Consider the following 20,116-nt stretch of genomic DNA (forward strand, 5'->3'; position numbering starts at 1 on the left):
GGAAGTGCCGTATCAGTCTAATTGACAGTTTACACATCAATTGCACATCCTTTGTCATCAAGTACAGTTTTGCAATTCGTCCAAAGGTATTCGCAACATGTCTGAGCCTACAGTACCTTTTAGAGTCAAAGCGGTGTATGAATACAAATCGGAATACGAGGATGATTTGACTTTTGACGTGGGGCAAATCATCACCGTCACAGAAGTGGAGGATGAGGAATGGTTTTCCGGAAACTACGATGGTAAGAGTGGAATGTTTCCTCGCAACTTTGTTGAATTGATCAAAGATCCCCCACCCCCACGGTCCCGTCCGGCTCCCAAGGTTCAGGAGCTGAAACCGGCTCCAGTTGACACCAAGTCAGCTCAGGAAGTTCAGAAGAAAGTGGACCCCGATTCAGAAGATGAATCAGAGTCTCTTGAGTCTCCCGTGGCCTCGGCTCCTATAAAATCGGTTGAGCCTCAGCCAGTTTCCCCAGTGTCTCCCATTTCCCCTGTAAAAGCAGTCCAACCTTCGAACCATGGCAAATTAGAAGGAACGAAGCCACCGTTGCCTGTGTTTCCTAACCAACCAGTCAAGGATCCGTACAGTGTCAAGAAACAGTTTTTGGGGGCTGGCAAATCGTCTTATGTACCCAAGGTCACCCCCAGAGACGAATCCAACATCATTGGCCACGCCCACAATCAAGCCCCTGAAAATGTCGAAGTGATCAAGGGAACCTCTGTCACCGAAGAGCATGTTGATGAACCCAAAGTAAGCTTGAAAGAGCGTATTGCCCTTTTGCAAAAACGTCAAGCGGAAGAGGCGGAAAGAGAAGCTGCTGCATTAATGATGCAAGAGGAAAGAAAGAAGAAGCTCGCTGAAGAAAAAGAAAAAGCCAAGTTGCGGAAGGAGGAAGCTGCTGCCGTGGCTGCCACCACCGCCACTCATGAAGAGGTCCCCGAAGAACCCATCCCTAGGAAGTCCTTGGACTCTCAGACCTCTGAGATCTCTCGTTCTCACAGTATTAGCTCCCACAAAGCTTCTGAACATGCCCATCCTCCAATTGAGAGCACGCATACTGCTGGCAGCAAGGAATTGAAACAAGAACACGAGTTTGAAGATGTACCAGAGCAGGAGGTAGAGGACGAGGACGAGGACGAGGTACCACAAGAAGAAGTAGAACAACCCGAAGAAGAGGATGACGAAGAGTTGAAAAGAAGAAAATTGGTCGAAAGAATGGCCAAAATTTCGGGTGGTAGAAATATGTTTGGCATGATGGGCATGGCAAGTCCTTTTGGCGCTCCAGCTGCAAAGTCCAGTCCTAAGAGTTCCGCCCAAAGAGAACCCGAACTTAAGCATGAAGATGATGGGGAGTCAAATGAACAGGAATTGGCAGCGGAAACAGAAACTCATGTATCGGAAGCAGTTAAGAAACCAGAGCATTCTCTTGCACATGACTTACCTAGAGCGATTCCCATATTGCCAGTGGGTGATCAACCAGTTCCGAAAGAGTTAAGAAGAGAACAAGAAGCAATCCCAGATGCACGTATTTTGAGAGAGGGCCATAACGAAACCCATAATGAAATTCACTCTCAAGAAGAATCTTCATCTATGGGAGAAGATGATGATCTCACTGAATCGGACAGTAAATTTCCAGAAGCTGGTTTTGCTCAAACCCATCCAGAAACTGTCAATCCTTTGCCTCCCCCAGTTCCAAGGCCAGATGCACTTGACAGTGGGGTTGACGAACCAGAAGACGGTGACAAAATCGAAATCACGAGGCAGCCATTAGAAACAGAAGCAACTGGATATGAAGCAGATGAAGATTTGTCTGATTTGGCAAAACCACCAGTACCATCAAGACACGAGGCACCTAGTATTCCTAGTGGTCCTCCTCCAATTCCTAGAAGCGTACCAGTACCCCAGGCACCTATTCCACCTGTCCCCCATTCTTCGGTTCCTGCAGTTCCTCAAGAAGCTCCTACGTTTCCAACCAGGCCACCTCCAGTTCCATCTGACGTTCCACCTATTTCTACTTCAACTTTGAAGAGTAATGAATTGGCCTCTCCTTCCGATGACCTTCCCGCATTAAAGATCCCTCCGCCACCACCTCCAATCCCAGGTTCCATCCCTCCCCCAAGTCCTCAGGATTATGTGAATGAGTCTGATGATCCACAAAATCGAACCCTCATTGATGAGCAAGTTGAAAACTCATCCTCAGATGAGGAGGAGGATAGCTTTCCGGTTGATAGGTCCTTTCCAAAGAGGTCGCAAACTCTTTCTGGTGATTTTGCCCCTCCTGTTCCAACTTCAAACCCCCCACCTGCTGTTCCTTTTGGTAATGTCCCCAAACGAGCTTCTACAGACATCCATGAGTCAAACCCACCACCTCCACTCGCTAGAAATTCGACTGGTACCTCCATTGGCTCTTACAACAAGAGAAGCTCTCTTGATTCAATTTCTAGATCCAAATCTCTCAAGGATAGAAATGGTGTGGAGCAAACTCAGGCAGAGTTGGCTGTTGGTGAGTTAGAATATGAGCTTGCTAACATAAGTGGATCTGCGAGCTGGTGGCTTAGAGGTGAATTACCAGAGTCACTCGCAGGAAAGATTGGAGTAGACTTAGTCTATGAAATCGAATCCAATCAAATCAAAAAGAGAGGTAATAGAACTGTGAATTATCGTGATTATTATGTTTTGTTTTATGACTTATCTCAGATCATTTTTGAATTAGAATACGAGTCAGAAGATCCAAGATCAACTATTCACTTTGTTAGACGTTTTACCAAGCCAATTCCTATTATTCGTAAGGATTTGTTGGATAAATATCACAGAGCCTTCGCTAATGCAATTGTCTCTAAGGCATCTACATTGATTGGTACCAAGATTGCTGATAATGTTGTCTCTGTGGTCTTGGAAGGACTAGGCAAGACTGAAATTGTTAAACCTATCGGATATAAATCCTTTGGTGTGACCATTTACAAGAATATTAACAACACCAATGTTGCTAAAATTGATGAAATCAAGGCAGGTGATGTTTTATGGATTAGAAATGGTAAATTTGCCACCCAAAAGGGACTTTTGGGTAACAAGAGCACAGTCTTGGGAGAAGGCAACAACCCCCAAGATAGCTACACCAGTATAATCTATGAGTTTGATCCAAAGAAGGAAAAGTTTAAGGTTATCGAACTGGACTCAGCTGGTCATGTGAAGAAGGAAAGCTATAAAATTGGAGACTTGAAAAGTGGAAGAATCCGTGTGTTTAGAGTTGTCGGTAAGGGTTATGTTGATTGGTAAGTATCCTATTTAGCTTTTATGAATGCTACGTCTATTAGAAACTATATATGCAAGCACTTATGTATCCTAGACCAGTATAAGTGAAGCTCCTCTATCCAATTCCACAAAATAAGCCCAAAGTCCACCAAATAGAAAAAGCCTCAGGGTATAACAATTACTTTACATAAACCGTTTGAAAATCGCTGGGTTTGAAACACCCAATCTTTCCTGTTTTTCGTTTCATTCTTTTGGGGACAAAGAAGAAATTAAAACGGTGAAGACCTCTAAAAAACAAACAAGAAACCCATTCTAGGAAGAAAACATGCTGGATGGGAAAAATACTCAGAATTCAGACGAAATGGATACTAAAAAGGACAAATTTATTATAGTAACAAGGACTGCAACAGAGTTCGGGAGTTGACGGGCTCAATGGAGGGTCGCAAACTTTGGACATTAATCGTGAATCGTTACGGGGATGGGCACATGAGACATAGGCGAGGACCTGTGAAGTGATAAGACTACTCGTTAGCGTGGGCAGGGACTAGTGAAGTGATGAGACTACTCGACGTGGGCAGGGACTGGTAATGTGATAAGTCGTACGGACTATACTTTGGATCGGGGTTGAAGCGTGGCACGCGTTCGTTGGGGACTATACTTGAAGGAAGGACTAGATGGGGACTGGGCTTGGGCACTTTGGGACGTAAATACTTACCTGGATAGCACTTCGGGGTGTCTTATGCTGGTCTAGAACAGATAGATGATTGCATAGCTAGTGGTGGTGTGGGCGGTTGCAACTATGCGAAAGTCGCGGCTTTTATACTGGCAACTGCCAACCCCTGCACGTGCAGGGTCATTCAAGTCCTGCCAGCAACTGGCCCCTGGCAACACCACGATTGCGGGCTTGCGTGGGGGTGAACCCATTGGGGATGCCTTCTCCACCAAGATGTCCATCTATAACACCACAGCAGTGGGCCTCAGTGGCGGCGCAGCCTTCTCTACCGTTTTAGCACAGGCCACCCTGTGGCGTAGTCGCGAGATTGGGGCCGCGAGGTACAGGCCCCCAACCACCACGTAGCACTAGTGGTGGACGGTACCTGTCCTCGCGGATGCTAGCATCGTCCCCTAGCCCTTCTCCACAGTTGTAGCCACCGTTTCGTCGTCCCACGCCAGTTGCCGCCATATCTGCTTTTAGTTCTCTGCCCTGTCTTCGCAAGCCCCAATAACACCTGAAAAAGCAGCGCGACTGTTTCACGATCTTGCTACGGCGAATTTCATCCATTAGCAACAGTTGCAGTATATTTAAACGCCATTGCCCACGATTGACTGTCCAACCAAACCATGTCGATCCAAGCACTGAACCCCGACTTTGTCTTGCTGGTTAAATACCCCACGCAGGACGGCAAGGCTACCCAGCAGGCCGACCGTGACCTCCAACAGTTGACGGAAACCTTGCACAGTGCCGGCTTCACCACCCAGGCCAGACCTGATGGCCCTCAATTGTTGGTGTTCGCCAAATTGGGCTCCAAGTATCTCCAATTGGCAGAAGAAGACGTCATCAAGAACTACGAGTTTGGTGTTACCACCAAGAACGACACCTCTGCCGACCGTGCCAGAATCATCCACCAGTTCTTGACTAGCAAAAAACAGGTTGGCGGCCTTGAAATCACCCCCACCAAGGGGAAATGGGCATTTGTCAACGCCATTGTCCCGGTGGCCGGCGACTTGAACGAGTCCTCGGTGTCTCAAAAGGCCGTGGCCATCTTTTCGGACTCCAGACTCACCACAAACTCCATCAAGGAAAAGTACGGGGTAAACGTGGCTCTCTACTTCGAGTTCCTCAAGTTCTACACCATTTGGCTTGTCTACTTGTCCGTGTTTGGTCTCATCTCCTACTTCAAGGCGAAGAAGACCTTTTCCTTGACCTACGCGTTTGTCAATTTGGTCTGGGGAACCCTTTTCATCACCTTATGGAACAGAAAGGAGCAATACTTGGTCAATTTCTGGGGGGTGCAAAACTCTCACTTGGTTGAAGAGAATAACGCAAAGTTGGCCCGTTTGAATAAGACTTCAAACGCAAAGGCCGACACCGGAGCCTCCAGATTTGTGAAGCAATTGTCTTTTATTCCAGTTGCATTAGGTTTCACTGCTGTCTTGGTTGCCTATCAATTGTCTTGCTTTGTCTTGGAAATTTTCTTGTCTGAGATTTATGACGGTCCAGGTAAAATATTCTTGACCTTGTTACCTACTGTGTTGATCTCAGTATTTGTGCCAATTTTGACAATTGTCTACAACACTGTTACTAGTGCTGTTATTGCCTGGGAAAATCACGACAACGAGTACAGTCGTAACAATTCTATCTTGATCAAGACGTTCGTATTGAACTTTTTAACTAGCTACATGCCTTTGATTATTACCTCATTCATTTACTTGCCTTTTGCCCATTTGATCGAATTCCACTTGGGTGACATCAAGAACACTATTACTGCTAGAATTAGTCAGGATCGTTTCTACTACAAGTATATTACTCAATTGAAAAGACAAGAAGAATTTCAAATTAATCAAGGAAGACTTAGTGCTCAGTTCTTTTATTTCATCGTTACAAATCAAATTATTCAGGTCATCCTTAAGTATGTCTTACCCATTGTGCTCAGCAAGGGTATTGCTGTTGTGAAGTCGACTATCGCTGGTTCGCCTGAGGTTAAGATTGAAGATAGAGAAGACGAAAAGGATTGGTTATCTAAAGTCCGTGTTGCATTAACTTTACCTGCATACAATGTTAATGATGACTTCAGAGGAGTCATCTTGCAATACGGTTACTTGATCCTCTTCGGTACTGTTTGGCCCTTGGCCCCAATCATTGCTATTGTGTTCAACGTGTTGACTTTCAAGTTGGACCTCTTGAAATTGTCTAGCGGCCATTACTTCAGACCAACTGTTCAACAAAGAGTAGACTCTATTCACCCATGGAACTATGCTTTATTTATATTAACATGGATAGGATCTGTGATCTCCCCGGTCGTCACGGCCCTCTATCGTCATGGCACTGCTCCACCAAAGACATTGGGGCAATTTGCTTTGGATAAAGCCAGCACTAATGTTTCCAGTGCTGCCCAGTTGATTTTGATCTTATTTGCTGCTGAACATGGATTCTTAATTTTATATTTCACCTTCGCTAAGAGTGCCTCCTTGTTCAAGAGCCAAGCTGAGTTGGAAAATGATTTTGTGGAGAATGACATCAAGTTAAGACGTGAATATTACGCTGGCAAAGTCAAGCCTGCAAGTGGTACCCAAGACAAGAAGGAGTTACATTCGTCTGCAGACGAAACTAACAAGCAAGCCAAACAAATTGCTGAGTTGAAGCCTGAAATTATTCCAGAGACCATTGCTGGCTATCTGACTTCTAGAGATGAAGAATTCAAGCATTCTATAGAAGAGCGCTCTAAGAAATTAAGGGCCAAGCAGGCCGAGTTAGAGGCTGCCCAACAGAAAAGCAAGGAGCAATTGAAGAACGTTTCCGAACAGGGAGACCGTATCATCACTAGCAAACAAGCAGATGGCCGTGAAATTTATTCAACCATCGATAACAATCAACATATTAGTGAGACTAGCCCTGAGCCTGAGTTTATTGATAATGCTAAGGAATCTGTTGCAGAATTCAAGGAAGATACCAAGCAGTCAGCAAAGGAATTCCAGGAAAATGCGAAGCAAACTGAACAACAAGCTCAACGCAATCTCGATCAAACCGCTAAGGAATTCACCGAGGACCTGAACCATGAGAACAGTAGTGTCACGAACAGTGACAACAGCAAGGTCAGCAGAAAGTCCACTATTAAAAAGCTTTTCAAGGGCAAGAAGTAGTTTCAAAGGTTTCAGAGTTATTTGGGGACTGATAGGATATCTTGTTGTCCAAATTGACTACAAGTAAAATCAATGATTAAGATATAACCCTAAATAATAAACTTTTAAACGACACACTTGTCTGAACAATATCTATCTTTTTGTAGTCAAGAACACTTAGCAATCAATGCAAGCCGAAGTGATATCTCAGTTCCTTGGTGGTCTCTCCCCAAAAATGGCAGTACCCACTCTAACACTCGAACTTCCTTGCTTGATAGCCTGTATAAAGTCGCTACTCATGCCCATACTAAGCTCCAACTCGACACCATGCGTTCCTTGAAGCCTTTGCTTCAATTCCACCAACTTTTTGAAATCGAGATTTTCGTCTCCTTCAGAAGTGGATTCAGTGAAAGAGCCTATAGTCATCAAACCCTTGAGCTTCAAGCTCTTACACTCTTCTGACTTCAAGTACTCCACAGTCTGGTCCAACTCTGGATCGTCCAAGGCGAAACCGGACTTTTGTTCTTCCCCAGATGTATTTATCTGTAAGTAAATGTTGATTTCCGACCCACCATGACTGGTTCGACTGGTATCCAACTTTTTGCACTTTTTAAATGAGTCGATGGTTTCCACAGCGTACAAGTGCTCTATGTCTCTGGCCAAGTCTTTACACTTGCCCGACTGTAAACCACCAATGAAATGCCAGTTAATATCCTTGGGCAACTCTTGAGCCTTAGTGATCAATTCCTGGACGTAATTTTCTCCAAAATGACGAACTCCAACGTTGTATAACGCCATGATATCCGAGGCCGGCTTGAGCTTGGAGACTGCAACAAGTCTAACAGGAGTGCTCGAAATCAGATTTACCTGGCTCAACACAGCTTCATATGACTGCTGCAAACTCTTCTGGCGAGCCTCCGATACTTGAGGGAAATTGGACATTGTACGGGTGAAGATTCGAATCCTCTGCATTGGATCGGTGACTGAAACATGGAGATGACCAATAAATGAGCGTGACTTTCTGTCACGTGATTTCGATCTCGTCCATCGCATCGATTTTGAAGTACGCCGACATTTTTCAGTTCTACATCATCATCGCCATGACTGATTCCATCTACAAGGGAGAAGACTTCGAACAAAAGGTCAGAAAGCAAGTCGAGTTTTACTTCTCCGACAGCAATTTGCAAACTGACAAATTTTTGTGGAAAATTTACGAGGCCAATGATGGTTGGGTTGAATTGAAGACCATCTTGACCTTCGGTAGAATGAGACAATACCGTCCTGAAGAACGTGTTATTGCAGCATTGAAGGAATCCAAGCTCTTGAAGCTCTCTGCCAACGAAGACATGGTCAGAAGAACCGAACCATTGAGAGAATTCAACGAGTTGAAGAATATCAGAAAGAGAAACACAGTACACATCGAGGGATTCCCTAAGGAAGCCACCCAAGAAGATTTGGAAGCTTTCTTCGGTAAGATTGTCGAACAATTACCAAAGGAAAAGGACGTCAGTTCTATACGTAGAGTCAAGAGCAGAGTCAAGAGAGAATTCTTTGGTGTTGTGGATGTTGAGCTTAAGACCCAAGAAGATGCTGAATACTTATTGAACTTGACTCTCAGCTACCCACAAGGTGCTGTCAAGGCTGACGATGAATCCGTTGACAAAAAGACCATTTTGAAGCAGATGTCCTTGTTGACTTTCCAAGAAATGAGAGAAAGTGGCAAGAGATTCGGTGTCAACGAAGTTGGTAAGAGACGTAACAGTTTCAACGACAAGGGAGGAAAGAAGAACAAGAAGGCCAGAAAGGATGTGAAGGAAGAAAACGAAATCAAGGAAGAAGCTAAGGAAGAAGCTAAGGAAGAAGCTAAGGAAGAAGCCAAGGAGGAAGCTAAGGAGGAAGCCAAGGAGGAATCCAAGGAAGAAGCTAAGGAGGAAACTAAGGAGGAAACTAAGTAAATCTCCCCCGTATTATGGTCTCTTGTATTTATTGTCTCACTTTCCTATAATAAAAGGCTTTGCCAGGAGTCTCTATGTCGCAACTTTTCGCAGCCTATGTAGCCTAAGTCGTACCCCTGGTAAAGGCCAAGTGTAGACCTAATCCCATAGAAAGATGCTAAATCGATCGGGTTCTGTTGCTCGGTCTTTGCCTTCTCTTTCTATTACATAGCATATGTTTAGTGCTCTGGTGTATGGATCTTTTCTTAACACTCACTATCACCAAAATCTGTTTCGTTCGAGCACTTTACGCGAATTATTTACTACCTCAAATTATACGCGTCGCGTACTATCATTCTTCCCATGCCAGTTCAAGATAGAACCAAGAAAGAGCTCGAAAGCAAGTTCGGTCCCGTTAGCGAGGAGCATGTATCTGTCTGGGAAAAGCTCTCCAAGTTGATGGAGATTTTCGACCTCGATGCAGAGGAGCTCTTCATCAGATGGGAGAGTTTCAATGTTAGTAAGATGAATGATGATTTACCATTGACAGTGGTCAACCTTGACATTTTCCAGGAACATCTCCAATCTTCATTGTCTAAGGGCACACCCTCTATCAAAAAATCCAGAGACTTGCAGTCCAATGGCATCAAAATGAAGCCGATGATGAGACCCAATGCGCCCTTGACCTCGAGTCCTACGGGTCCCTCTACTCCTAATCTCAAGAGAAGAAAAGTCAACGAGCCCTCGTCTGCATTGAAGCCATCGTACCTCTCATCTCCAGTCACTTACGACACTGCCAACGAGACCCTCCAATCGTCGTCCCCAATCAAAAAGCCTCCTCAACCAGAATCCAACCCTGTGCTTGAATGCTTGAATCCCCATATTGAAATCATAGAAGCTGACGAAGTCCGTGGGGTCAAGTTGGCTAGTAATTTCGATGCGGGTAAATTTAAATTCCGTACAATGGCGATGAAGCTCTTAGAATCTGCTGATGTCTTGGATGACCAGATCGACTCATATGCTCAAATGTTTCAAGACATGGAGATTCCTGTCGGTAACCCATGCATGAGTTCACAATCGGATATACTATGCACTGGAAGAATTGTTCCAGACTCGCCTACAGACGACACTTCGTTGAATTACACCCCCAATAAATCATCTTTATTTTTGGAAACATCGAGGTTTTCGGGTATTGGCCAGAGAATACGTTTGGATCTTAATCATCTAAAGCAATTTTCGCTTTTCCCGGGTCAAATAGTTACACTCAGAGGTAAGAACCCGACAGGTTCTACATTTATCGTGGAAGAAGTTATTCCTCCTCCAGCTTTAGGTTTACCAATTACTCCAAAGGACGAACTTGATGAATACAAGGAGCAATTAGGTGGTTCACAATTGAAATTATTGGTGGCCTCGGGACCATTCTCCAATGAAGTAACATTGGACTACCAACAATTGGCTAATTTAACGGACACAATTAATCAAGACATTAAGCCCAATGTGGTTGTTTTGCTTGGTCCATTTTTGGACATGAATAACCAAGCTGTCTCCAGTGGTGAGATAAACCTTCCTGATGAAAAGCAACAACCTCAGACATTGGATGAGGTATTTAAAAAGTTAATTACCCCGATACTCAAAAGAATCAATCCAAAGACTCAGGTGATATTGATTCCAAGTTTGAGCGACACTTGTATCAAGCATTGTTCATATCCACAAGATGCCTTTGATAGGAAGGCACTTGGGCTCCCTAAGAATTTCAAAGTCTTCCCCAATCCTTCAAGTTTCTCCATTAATGAAGTCTTAGTTGGCTGCTCGAATTTGGATATCTTTGGTGATCTAAGAGATGTCTATCAGGTGGATTCGTCGAACCCAAATATTGGAGCCTTCAATAACAGATTTGAAAGAATTACCAATCATATATTTGAACAACGAAGATATTATCCTTACCTCCCTGGCTCAATCAAGAGATTAAATGTCAACAATGATAATAAAGACGAATTGGCTAATCTCCAAGGAGGAGTTGTCACCAGAGATAATACCAACACCACGATAGGGGGTTCATCGCTCGAGATTCCGTATTTAGGCCTCACAGAATTGGGTGATTCTTTGCCAGATATATTAATTTCTCCGTCAAAATTGAAGTCTTTCGTTAAAGTTATTAAGGGAGTCGTTGTGATAAACCCAGGATACTTTTCTAGAGGTACACAGGGGACTTACGGTGTGGTTACCATCAATGCTCCAGATGATGAGAACGATGATAATGTGGAGCTGGTATCCGAGGGTCTGGATGTTTACTATCACAATGTGTTCAAAAGAGCCAGAGTTGAAATTATGAAGAGCTAAATGATTAATGTACAGAAATTTATTAGCCTTGCATTGTATTTTTGCCCTTTTAACTTGTCTCAGCGACAGATTTGATAAACTAATCAGAACTTTCCAAATCAGTAGGACTTTTGCATTGAATGGTGAAAACGTCAAGTCACGCGATGATTCACTGGGCGTGCTCTTTTCAAGGCAAATTTTGCCCTATAATGACTTTACAGGTATATAGTACTCCTAGCCCGATAACGATTACGTAATACAAACCACTTATTTACTTCACTTTTTCACAACCTATTACCCAATGTCCTTCAAAATACAATCGTATTACAGGGCTTTGGCAAGATGTACCCATTCGCTGGCAACACTTCAGGAATCCTCCATGTTGAAACTACGTGACTATCAAGTCAATGCAATAGAATCAGTCCATAACGCTATCGCAAGAGGAATCAGACGACCAGCAGTAGTCCTTGCAACAGGTGGTGGAAAGACGGTGGTCTTCTCTCATATCATAAAGGATTTGGCACCACTGCTACCCTCTAGAGGTAACAAGACGCTTGTATTGGCGCACAAGGAAGAATTGGTGCATCAGGCTGCAAAGACCATCTCCTCCACATATCCTGAAGCCAAAGTTGATATTGATATGAGGAATTTGAAGCCCTCTTCGGATGCTGAAATAATTGTGGGCTCTGTTCCTACGTTAATACGAAGCTCTCGGTTAGAGAAATACAATCCTTCTGAATTCAAGGCCATTATCCTCGATGAATGCCATCATGCAACAGCCAGTTCATGGTTAAAAATACTAAAATACTTCGGAGCAGACACCGCTAGCCTGGAGATATATGTATTAGGTTTCACTGCCACGTTGGAAAGAAATGATGGAAAGAATTTAGGAGAGATTTTTGATGAAATTGTCTACGAAAGAAGTTTACTCGAAATGGTAAAAAACAAAGAATTGGTGGACGTTAAGTTTTCATCGATAGATGTCCATGTGGATTTGGACAAGGTAGCCTCTAGAAAAGATGACTACCAAATCAGTAGTCTTTCGGAGGCCATGAACACGGCGGATGTTAATTCAGTTGTTGCTTTGTCATATATCAAGCTACAAAAGGAGTTCAACTTCAAATCCACATTGATCTTTTGTGTTGATATTAATCATTGTAAAACTTTATGTGGGGTGCTACAAAAACAGGGTATCAATGCACAATATATAACGGGTGAGACCTCAAAGCATGAGAGAAGGGCAATTATAGATGACTTTAAGAGCGGAATAATAAATGTGTTGTGCAATGTTCAGGTTTTCACAGAAGGTACTGATATTCCCAACATTGACTCTCTCTTCTTAGCCAGGCCAACAAAGTCGAGGGTACTATTAGTTCAAATGATAGGTAGAGGTTTGAGATTATACAAAGGTAAATCGCATTGCCATGTGATTGATATTGCGGGAACCAAAGGAACGGGTATCCAATCGGTTCCTACATTGTTCTCCCTACCACCAGACTATGTTATACACGGCAAGTCTTATGAACAATTAACCCAAGAAAAAGAGCAATATGATTTGGAACAAGAACAATTGAAGAAGGAAAACTTGAACAAAGAACAAGCTCTCAAGCTTTTGGAAATGCAGAAGAAAAGTGAACAGTTGTTCGAGATGGAGGATCTTGTACAAAGTGTTGATTTAAACGTCTCAACATACGATGGGTTCCTAGCACTAGAAAAGGAAAGTACCAAAAAATACCAATTAGTCAAAGTTGTAAATGAGGAGTTTTCCAACAATTACCTCCCTTGGATAAGATTAGAGTATGACTTATGGGGGTTGCTGGTTGACCAATTACATTTTTTGTTGATACGCAAGCTTGTGGAAGGAGATACTACTAAATGGAATCTTAGCTTGAATCGGTTTGCGAGCAATGCCCAACTTGTCTCGAGTTCGTTTATGTGTCCAAGACAATCAGTTGTCTCTGACATATCAACTAGTACGAATCTTCAATCATTGTTGATCGATGCTGAGAAGTTGGCCACTTCGATTGATAAATCCTTCAGATTTCGTGTAAAAGATTTCCAGAAGCCATTAACACCCAAACAGGCCAGTTATCTCATACCAAAAATGATTCAAAAGCTAAACCAGTTTTATGATGTTACAACCCAAATGGAGGAATCTTTGAAGGACCAAATCCAAGGTCTCTCTAAAAAACGCGCTGGTGGTTTGATATTCGCGTTCAAGTACTCCAAAAAATCGCTTTGGATTCGCTGGGAGTTGCAAAAGATGGTTGGGCCTGACCGGAAAGCACTCTCAACTATGAAGAAGATGACTAGCATACAACGTGAAATCAAGGAGCTAAAGGAGCAGATTGTTCAGTGACTAATTCCATCAATCTTAATATAGCGAAGACATTACGGAAATTTTGAATTGATAAAAGATAAACTAGCTCATGAGTGAATTCCGTCGTTTAACATCAATCAGCTTTACCATTTGCACGGCCTAATCCGTCCCATCGGCCAGCTAACTCCCAGTCGGATTATCAGTATCTATCCCACAGGTTTATATGCACTCTGTCTATGTGCACTCCAGAGTACGCACCTGACACATAAACATATGGTGTTCATTTGTAATACCAATCTTCAGCTGCAACAACATCCATGAAGTTTTCCTCCCTTATTGTTCTATGTTGTTCCGTGATTAGCCTTGCGCTTGGATCGCCTCAGGTGGTGAATACGGACGAAGCAGAAACCGTCATTGCGAAGTCGGGCCACACAAACAACTGGGCTGTATTGGTATCAACATCTCGATTCTGGTTCAACTATAGACATATGGCCAATGTCCTCAGTCTTTATAGAACCGTCAAAAGATTGGGTATACCTGATTCCCAGATTATCTTGATGTTGTCTGACGATATAGCCTGCAACCCAAGAAATGCATTCCCAGGCACTGTCTTCAATAACATGGATCAAGCAATCGATTTGTACGGTGATCTGATCGAAGTAGATTACCGTGGATACGAGGTTACTGTGGAAAACTTTGTCAGGTTGTTGACTGACCGTTGGGATCCCGACCATCCACGTTCCAAACGTCTCTTGACCGATGAAAACTCTAATATCTTCATCTACTTGACTGGCCATGGTGGTAACGAGTTCTTGAAGTTCCAAGATGCTGATGAAATAGGATCTTATGACATTGCCGATGCTTTTGAGCAGATGCATGAAAAGAAGAGATACAATGAGATATTCTTCATGATCGATACTTGTCAGGCCAACACGATGTACGAAAGATTTTATTCTCCCAACATTTTGGCAGTGGGCTCTTCACAAATTGAGGAGTCTTCATACTCCCACCATTCCGATATGGATATCGGTGTGGCTGTTATTGATAGATTCACCTACTACACATTGGATTTCCTTGAAAAAATCAAAACTAATTCTAAGGTAACCATGGACAAATTATTCGACGAGTATACCTTTGAAAACATCCATTCTACACCGGGGATCAGAACCGATCTCTTCAATAGAGAAGTCAAAGATGTCTTGCTCACCGACTTTTTTGGAAATGTTCAGGACGTGGTAGTAGACGAGGTGGAAGACGACCTTCTCTACATTTCTAACCACTATGCAAATGGTACACAAATCACCCATGATTCGCATAAGACTTTAAAGGCTATTAATAGAGTTGCTTTCGACCTTCCATCTACCGAAGGTTTTTCAACCTCCAAGCAAGGAAAGATCATTGCTGGGGTATTCTTAGCAGGGCTTATATTGTTGTTCCTCAAATAGATAACCAAGCGAGCTGGGGCGCTTCTCACACCCAGTAGCATTTTTCATAGCATAGCGTTTAACAGCATGTATGTATGGCACTATTAGTACGACCTCCTGAATCATGGCAGAACGACAAAAACTGTAGGATCTATCATTTCGGCTGAGCAACGGCTCCATTCTTATCACTTTCGTTCGTCGCTACTTACTTTCATCGCAGTCTTGGTCTACTTTGATTGTTAGCACTAAAAATCGTTCCAGGTAGTATTTGTCAATCTGTAATATAACTTCGCTCGGTATATCATTGAATGACATCCTAATCACGGAAAAAAATCACAAAATAACACCCTAGAAACCAACGCTCTACATCAATGGCTATAAATATCGTGCCATGACAACTCACTCCCGGCTTTATACTTTTCTACCACCTTTGTGGAGAAGTGTGCGTTGAGTGTTTCGCATCTGTTTCATAATCGTTCCATCAGATCCCCTGCATACTAACCTCATAACAAACGCGGTCTTTATAAACACTAGTCATCCTATCATACACCACTGACCACACGATGCTGAGCCCTACTGTCTCCGCAAACGAGCTCTTTCTGGTGGTAGCTTCCAAGAGCAGTACTAATGAGACAAAGCTCCATCACATACAGCAACTCAAATCTCACGTCAAGAAGGACTTGGTGGATATTTCTCTAGTCGCGAAATATGTGGAGGCATTGGCCATAGCAGTCGATATCCCGGACCTTGGAATCCTGACCGTCAGCTTCAGCGTGCTTTCACACCTCGTGAAGCGTGTGAGTATGCAAGATAAGTCCGGCAATGTGCTCAAAGGTCAAAGCTTTCTCATCCTCCCAATTATCATAAATCGTTTGGGTGACTCCAAAGCAAGCACGCGAAGTTCTGCCCGCAAAGCATTGGAAGCCTACTGGTTCTCTGCACCAAAGCAAGTTGAGGAAGCTGTTGCAGAAATAGCATTAAACCATCGCAACCCAAGCATAAGCTTGGAGTCTATCTTGTGGTTGGATCACATTGTCATGAACGTTAATCAACACTTCAAATTAGATTCATTTCTTCCAGCTTTAGCCCAGACCTTGGCTTCCAGCACCAGTCCTGCTAGCCCAGATGTGGTTGATAGTATAAAGAGTCTTTTTTCTAACTACTACAACTTAAGGCAAAATCGCTTATACAAGTTTGACTTGGCAAAGAAATTGGAAAATCATGAAGTTCCGTTGAAGCTAATTAATGAAATCATGAAAGATATTACCGGTATTGATGAAGGCTTTATCAGAGCTGGCGAAGTGCGAGTCACTGCCAATGTCTCTGCAACAAATTCTCCCATATCTACAGTTTCAAAACCTTCGGTATCTCCAATGATTTTATCTTCAAAACCTCCAAGGGCCCCTTCCTCACAATCAGAAATGCTTACTGCAGAAGCCCATAGTAGCCAAGAAACTCAGGCAGATATAACGGAAACAGAGGTGGAGACGGGTATGGATCCAAAATTGCAGTCAATTATTAACAATGCAAAGTATGCGGTTGACTCCTCAATTCCGCCATTGGAGGTCCGCAATTCAGGTATGCTACAAGATATTATGAACGATGTCATCTCGATCTTTAATGGTCGAGAAACGGAGTTCAACTGGACCCCGAGAGAGAAGCAAATAATTAAATTGAGATCTATTCTCCGTGGAAACACGCCAATCGAGTTCAAAGACGATTTATTGCAATATCTCAAAGAGGCTTCAGATGCCATTAACAAAGCCGTGTCTACCTTAAGAACTACATTATCATCACATGGTTGTCATTTTGTGAAAGAGTGCGCAATTGTTCTTCAGGCTGATTTTGATCCCTTGGTTGAGTGTTTCTTACCCACATTAATTAAGTTATGTTCAGCAACAAAATTGATTGCATCTACTAATGCTAATCATGCTATAACGGCCATTTTTGCCAGTTGTTCGTACAACTACCGGCTACTTCAAAGAGTTCTGAGCTGTGCTCATGAGAAAAATGTACAGCCTCGTACTTATAGTGGTGTGTGGGTTCAGATTTTGCTTTTAAGATTCCATTCAAATCAATCTTTTCTATCGGTACATACCACTGCTGCTGCGGGAGTTGAAGTTACATCAAAAATTATCCAGAAGTTGTTAGGTGACCCTAACCCAGCTGTCCGACAAGTGGCTAAAGATACCTTTTGGTGCTTCTGGTCCAAATTTCAAAATGATGCCGAAAACCTTTTAACCAAACTTGAACCTAACATAGTGAAAAACTTAGAACGTTCGAGACCACAAGCAGGCGCAGGCATTGCACGTTTATCAAGCGCACCAAAGAAACCCAGGTCTTCTATCAAAGAATCCATAATCCAGAGAAACAAGGAATTGAAGTCAAAGCAAAGGGAAGCTGCAATAAATTCCCGGCCTTCCACAAAGTCTTCTGATCTACATAATACGTCAAATCACCCTCATCTGATTGAACCCAAAAACTCTAAGTTCCAAAGACTTGGAGTACCGAAGAGAAGCTTTTCCAATTCCTCAAATAGTATAAGGGCCGTTTCACGTTCTGCTACACCTACTGAAAGCCTGAATATAAAGGCCAAGAGTACAAATCAAGTCATTGAGGATCTCCCAAATATTACTAGAAAGGAGCAACCTTTGAAATCAACTATCCAACCTGAAAAGCCAAAGGCTATTGAAGAACCAGCCCATACTGAGGTAGCTTTTGACAAACAAGCAGATCCAATTTTAAAGTTTTTGTCTTCAAATCAAACTGGATTAATCGAGGAAGGAGTGAACTTATTAAAGTATGCAATTTTGGGTAATGAAGATTTGTCAACGGAAATCAATGGTCTCTTGAGAAAAATATCCATACGAGACCCATACTTACTTGGACCGTTATTTTTGTCAGGAGACAATCTTTTCAGAAGAAGCTATCAATTTTTTTCGCCTGAGGACTTTCTTCGTATCTGTTGTATCTTGATTGAACCTTCCACGGATCAAAAGATTGAGTCTATAATATCCCTCATCAGTGCAGATCAAATTTACGACTCTGTGACTAGGTTGCTATCTTACACTATAAGTACATCTAACATATTGGATGATGACGAATTAACTATTCAGATAATCAGATTCAAATCAAGTATCATCAAAATGGCGGTATCATTCTTATTGGTAAGTCTTGACAGAATTCCAATCAGCGATAGCAACTTTCTGAAATTATGTACCAACTTGTTGGAGTTGGTGAGTCTCTTAAAGTCGACTGAAGTCTATCCAGTCTTCTCGAGCCTTATGGTGAAGTTACACACTATTAATCCTATTTTGTATACTTCAGAGCTTGAATTGGTAGATGAAAGTACGAAGGAGGAAGTTGAGCTATTAGTTGGAATTGATCGTAATTCAGCTAAAACGTTGAACAATATGAACAATTTGGGTTCTCTATTTGATTTAACACAGGTAAACCACAGGGGTAATATCGACAAATTTTCTCCTGTCAAGTTAAATTCCGATTTCACCATGATCATGCCAATAATGAAAAACAATAATGAGTTTACATACATACCAAAAGCTGAACCTCTCAGGCCTGTTTCAAATGATACTGAATCTACGAACGAGCACCAGTTCAAACCAGAGAAGGTAATTGAGACTAGTGGTACGGAGAAACTGAAGCAGACAAATGTAATTCAAGATCAAGGAAAACATGGAATTGTCACAGCCATTGATCAAGAAGACGAAGTACTCAAACCCGAAGCAAACAATTCAAAGGTGAATGAAGAGGAGGGTGAATGTATGGAGGTCGATAGTAACAATGAAGGTGTGAATCGAGAGGCCTCAAATAACAATGAGCCTGGTGCTTCAATTAATCCACCAGTTGATCATAGTGGAATTCTAAGTGAAAAAATTCATGAAGTTCATGTGGAAGAGGATAACATTTTTATGGACTCCAACACAAAGAGTCGCAGATCGAATTTGTTCTCAAAAGTTGAATTAAGTAGTGATCATTCAATTGAAATTGTTGATGATTTTGCACAAGTTACCTTGACAAGCGAGCTTGAGCAGAGAGATCCCGTTCAAAAATTCATTGAAAAGATGGACCCTTTGAAGTCAATCTCGAACAAGAATAAGCAAATTAGCATTTTTGAAGATGCCAAAGGCTCACCCCAGAAAGTTCGTGATTACAATTATAGTAAACAAAATTGGTTCAATTTTCAACTCGCAAAAACATCAGTTGAAAGTTTACCTGAGAGCACTGAAGATATCCCAATAGAAAGTTTTAAGGATATTTGTACTACCATTAGGTCGGACGCGGTGAATGGAAGAGACTTCATCGGAGCTTTGAATTATTTACAAAACCTTGATTCATGTGATTTAGAGTTTCATAAGTTTTTCGAAAAAGATGGAAAGTCCCTTCTTGAGAGCTCTTTATGGAGCTTTTTCAAGAATGATAAAGTACTTACGCAGTCAAATATCTTAAGTGGAATAATATTGCTCAAACAACTTCTTATTAACAGATACGTTCTTGATTTGCAAACGCTTTGGGATACTTTACTACTCTTAAACAAAATTCCAAATATGAGTGGAGAATTGGTACACGCTACTGACGAAACTTTCGAAGAAATGATCTCCGGGCTCTATGGTAGTCACGAATTATTTGCATGTGTACTTCACTCGTTGAACTCTAGTAGCAATGAGTATTGCCAAAGATTATTGCTTTTTATCATGGGTTCTTTGTCTAAATTGTTGAAAACTTCTATTTCAATAAGTGACGCCCAAATTGAATTGGTGGATCAAGGACTTTTTAAGTTGATGAACAACGACGCGGTCGAGGTGAGGAGATCGGTGATTATGATCTACAGCATATTGTTGAAGACTTCTCGGAATTCTAGAAACCAGGCCCAGGTTGATGATAAAAATGGTGCAATGCAAAGGGTGCTACTGAGACTTTCTTTGCCCCAACAGAAACTAGTGGAATTTTATAGCCATGAATGAATCTATGCCGGTGAATAATAACCGAGTATATAAGATCGCTTTGC

The 20,116-nt window shown here is 42.3% G+C and overlaps 9 protein-coding genes across 9 annotated transcripts; 8 read left to right on the plus strand and 1 right to left on the minus strand.

The window, feature by feature from the left end:
* Positions 1-97: 97 nt before the first annotated feature.
* Positions 98-274, plus strand: CANTADRAFT_36328 (uncharacterized protein; the record flags this gene model as incomplete). Its single annotated transcript, XM_020208675.1, has 1 exon — positions 98-274. A coding segment is annotated over one exon (177 nt), but the record flags the coding sequence as incomplete, so codon positions are not given.
* A 2,274-nt stretch (positions 275-2,548) lies between these two features.
* CANTADRAFT_55620 (uncharacterized protein) lies at positions 2,549-3,277 on the plus strand (the record flags this gene model as incomplete). The annotated part of the gene is made up of 1 exon (XM_020210468.1): positions 2,549-3,277. A coding segment is annotated over one exon (729 nt), but the record flags the coding sequence as incomplete, so codon positions are not given.
* Positions 3,278-4,594: 1,317 nt separating this feature from the next.
* Positions 4,595-6,529, plus strand: IST2 (Ist2p; the record flags this gene model as incomplete). Its single annotated transcript, XM_020210459.1, has 1 exon — positions 4,595-6,529. A coding segment is annotated over one exon (1,935 nt), but the record flags the coding sequence as incomplete, so codon positions are not given.
* A 771-nt stretch (positions 6,530-7,300) lies between these two features.
* On the minus strand, positions 7,301-8,035 carry CANTADRAFT_91948 (uncharacterized protein; the record flags this gene model as incomplete). Its single annotated transcript, XM_020211881.1, has 1 exon — positions 7,301-8,035. One exon carries the CDS (start codon positions 8,033-8,035, stop codon positions 7,301-7,303), a length of 735 nt encoding a protein of 244 aa, XP_020062628.1.
* A 158-nt stretch (positions 8,036-8,193) lies between these two features.
* On the plus strand, positions 8,194-9,048 carry LHP1 (Lhp1p; the record flags this gene model as incomplete). Its single annotated transcript, XM_020210472.1, has 1 exon — positions 8,194-9,048. One exon carries the CDS (start codon positions 8,194-8,196, stop codon positions 9,046-9,048), a length of 855 nt encoding a protein of 284 aa, XP_020062629.1.
* Positions 9,049-9,390: 342 nt separating this feature from the next.
* Positions 9,391-11,367, plus strand: CANTADRAFT_56611 (DNA-directed DNA polymerase alpha subunit; the record flags this gene model as incomplete). Its single annotated transcript, XM_020210608.1, has 1 exon — positions 9,391-11,367. One exon carries the CDS (start codon positions 9,391-9,393, stop codon positions 11,365-11,367), a length of 1,977 nt encoding a protein of 658 aa, XP_020062630.1.
* Positions 11,368-11,725: 358 nt separating this feature from the next.
* CANTADRAFT_56181 (DEAD/DEAH box helicase) lies at positions 11,726-13,705 on the plus strand (the record flags this gene model as incomplete). The annotated part of the gene is made up of 1 exon (XM_020210557.1): positions 11,726-13,705. One exon carries the CDS (start codon positions 11,726-11,728, stop codon positions 13,703-13,705), a length of 1,980 nt encoding a protein of 659 aa, XP_020062631.1.
* A 278-nt stretch (positions 13,706-13,983) lies between these two features.
* Positions 13,984-15,111, plus strand: GPI8 (GPI-anchor transamidase; the record flags this gene model as incomplete). Its single annotated transcript, XM_020210602.1, has 1 exon — positions 13,984-15,111. One exon carries the CDS (start codon positions 13,984-13,986, stop codon positions 15,109-15,111), a length of 1,128 nt encoding a protein of 375 aa, XP_020062632.1.
* A 542-nt stretch (positions 15,112-15,653) lies between these two features.
* Positions 15,654-20,072, plus strand: CANTADRAFT_55826 (uncharacterized protein; the record flags this gene model as incomplete). The annotated part of the gene is made up of 4 exons (XM_020210499.1): positions 15,654-16,397; positions 16,551-17,518; positions 17,636-18,735; positions 19,066-20,072. The coding sequence occupies 4 exons, from the start codon at positions 15,654-15,656 to the stop codon at positions 20,070-20,072; spliced, it is 3,819 nt and encodes a 1,272-aa protein (XP_020062633.1).
* Between the last annotated feature and the right edge of the window lie 44 nt (positions 20,073-20,116).

The sequence above is a fragment of the Suhomyces tanzawaensis genome (assembly GCF_001661415.1).
Source record: "Suhomyces tanzawaensis NRRL Y-17324 unplaced genomic scaffold CANTAscaffold_7, whole genome shotgun sequence".
Classification (NCBI taxonomy): Eukaryota; Fungi; Ascomycota; class Pichiomycetes; order Serinales; family Debaryomycetaceae; genus Suhomyces; species Suhomyces tanzawaensis.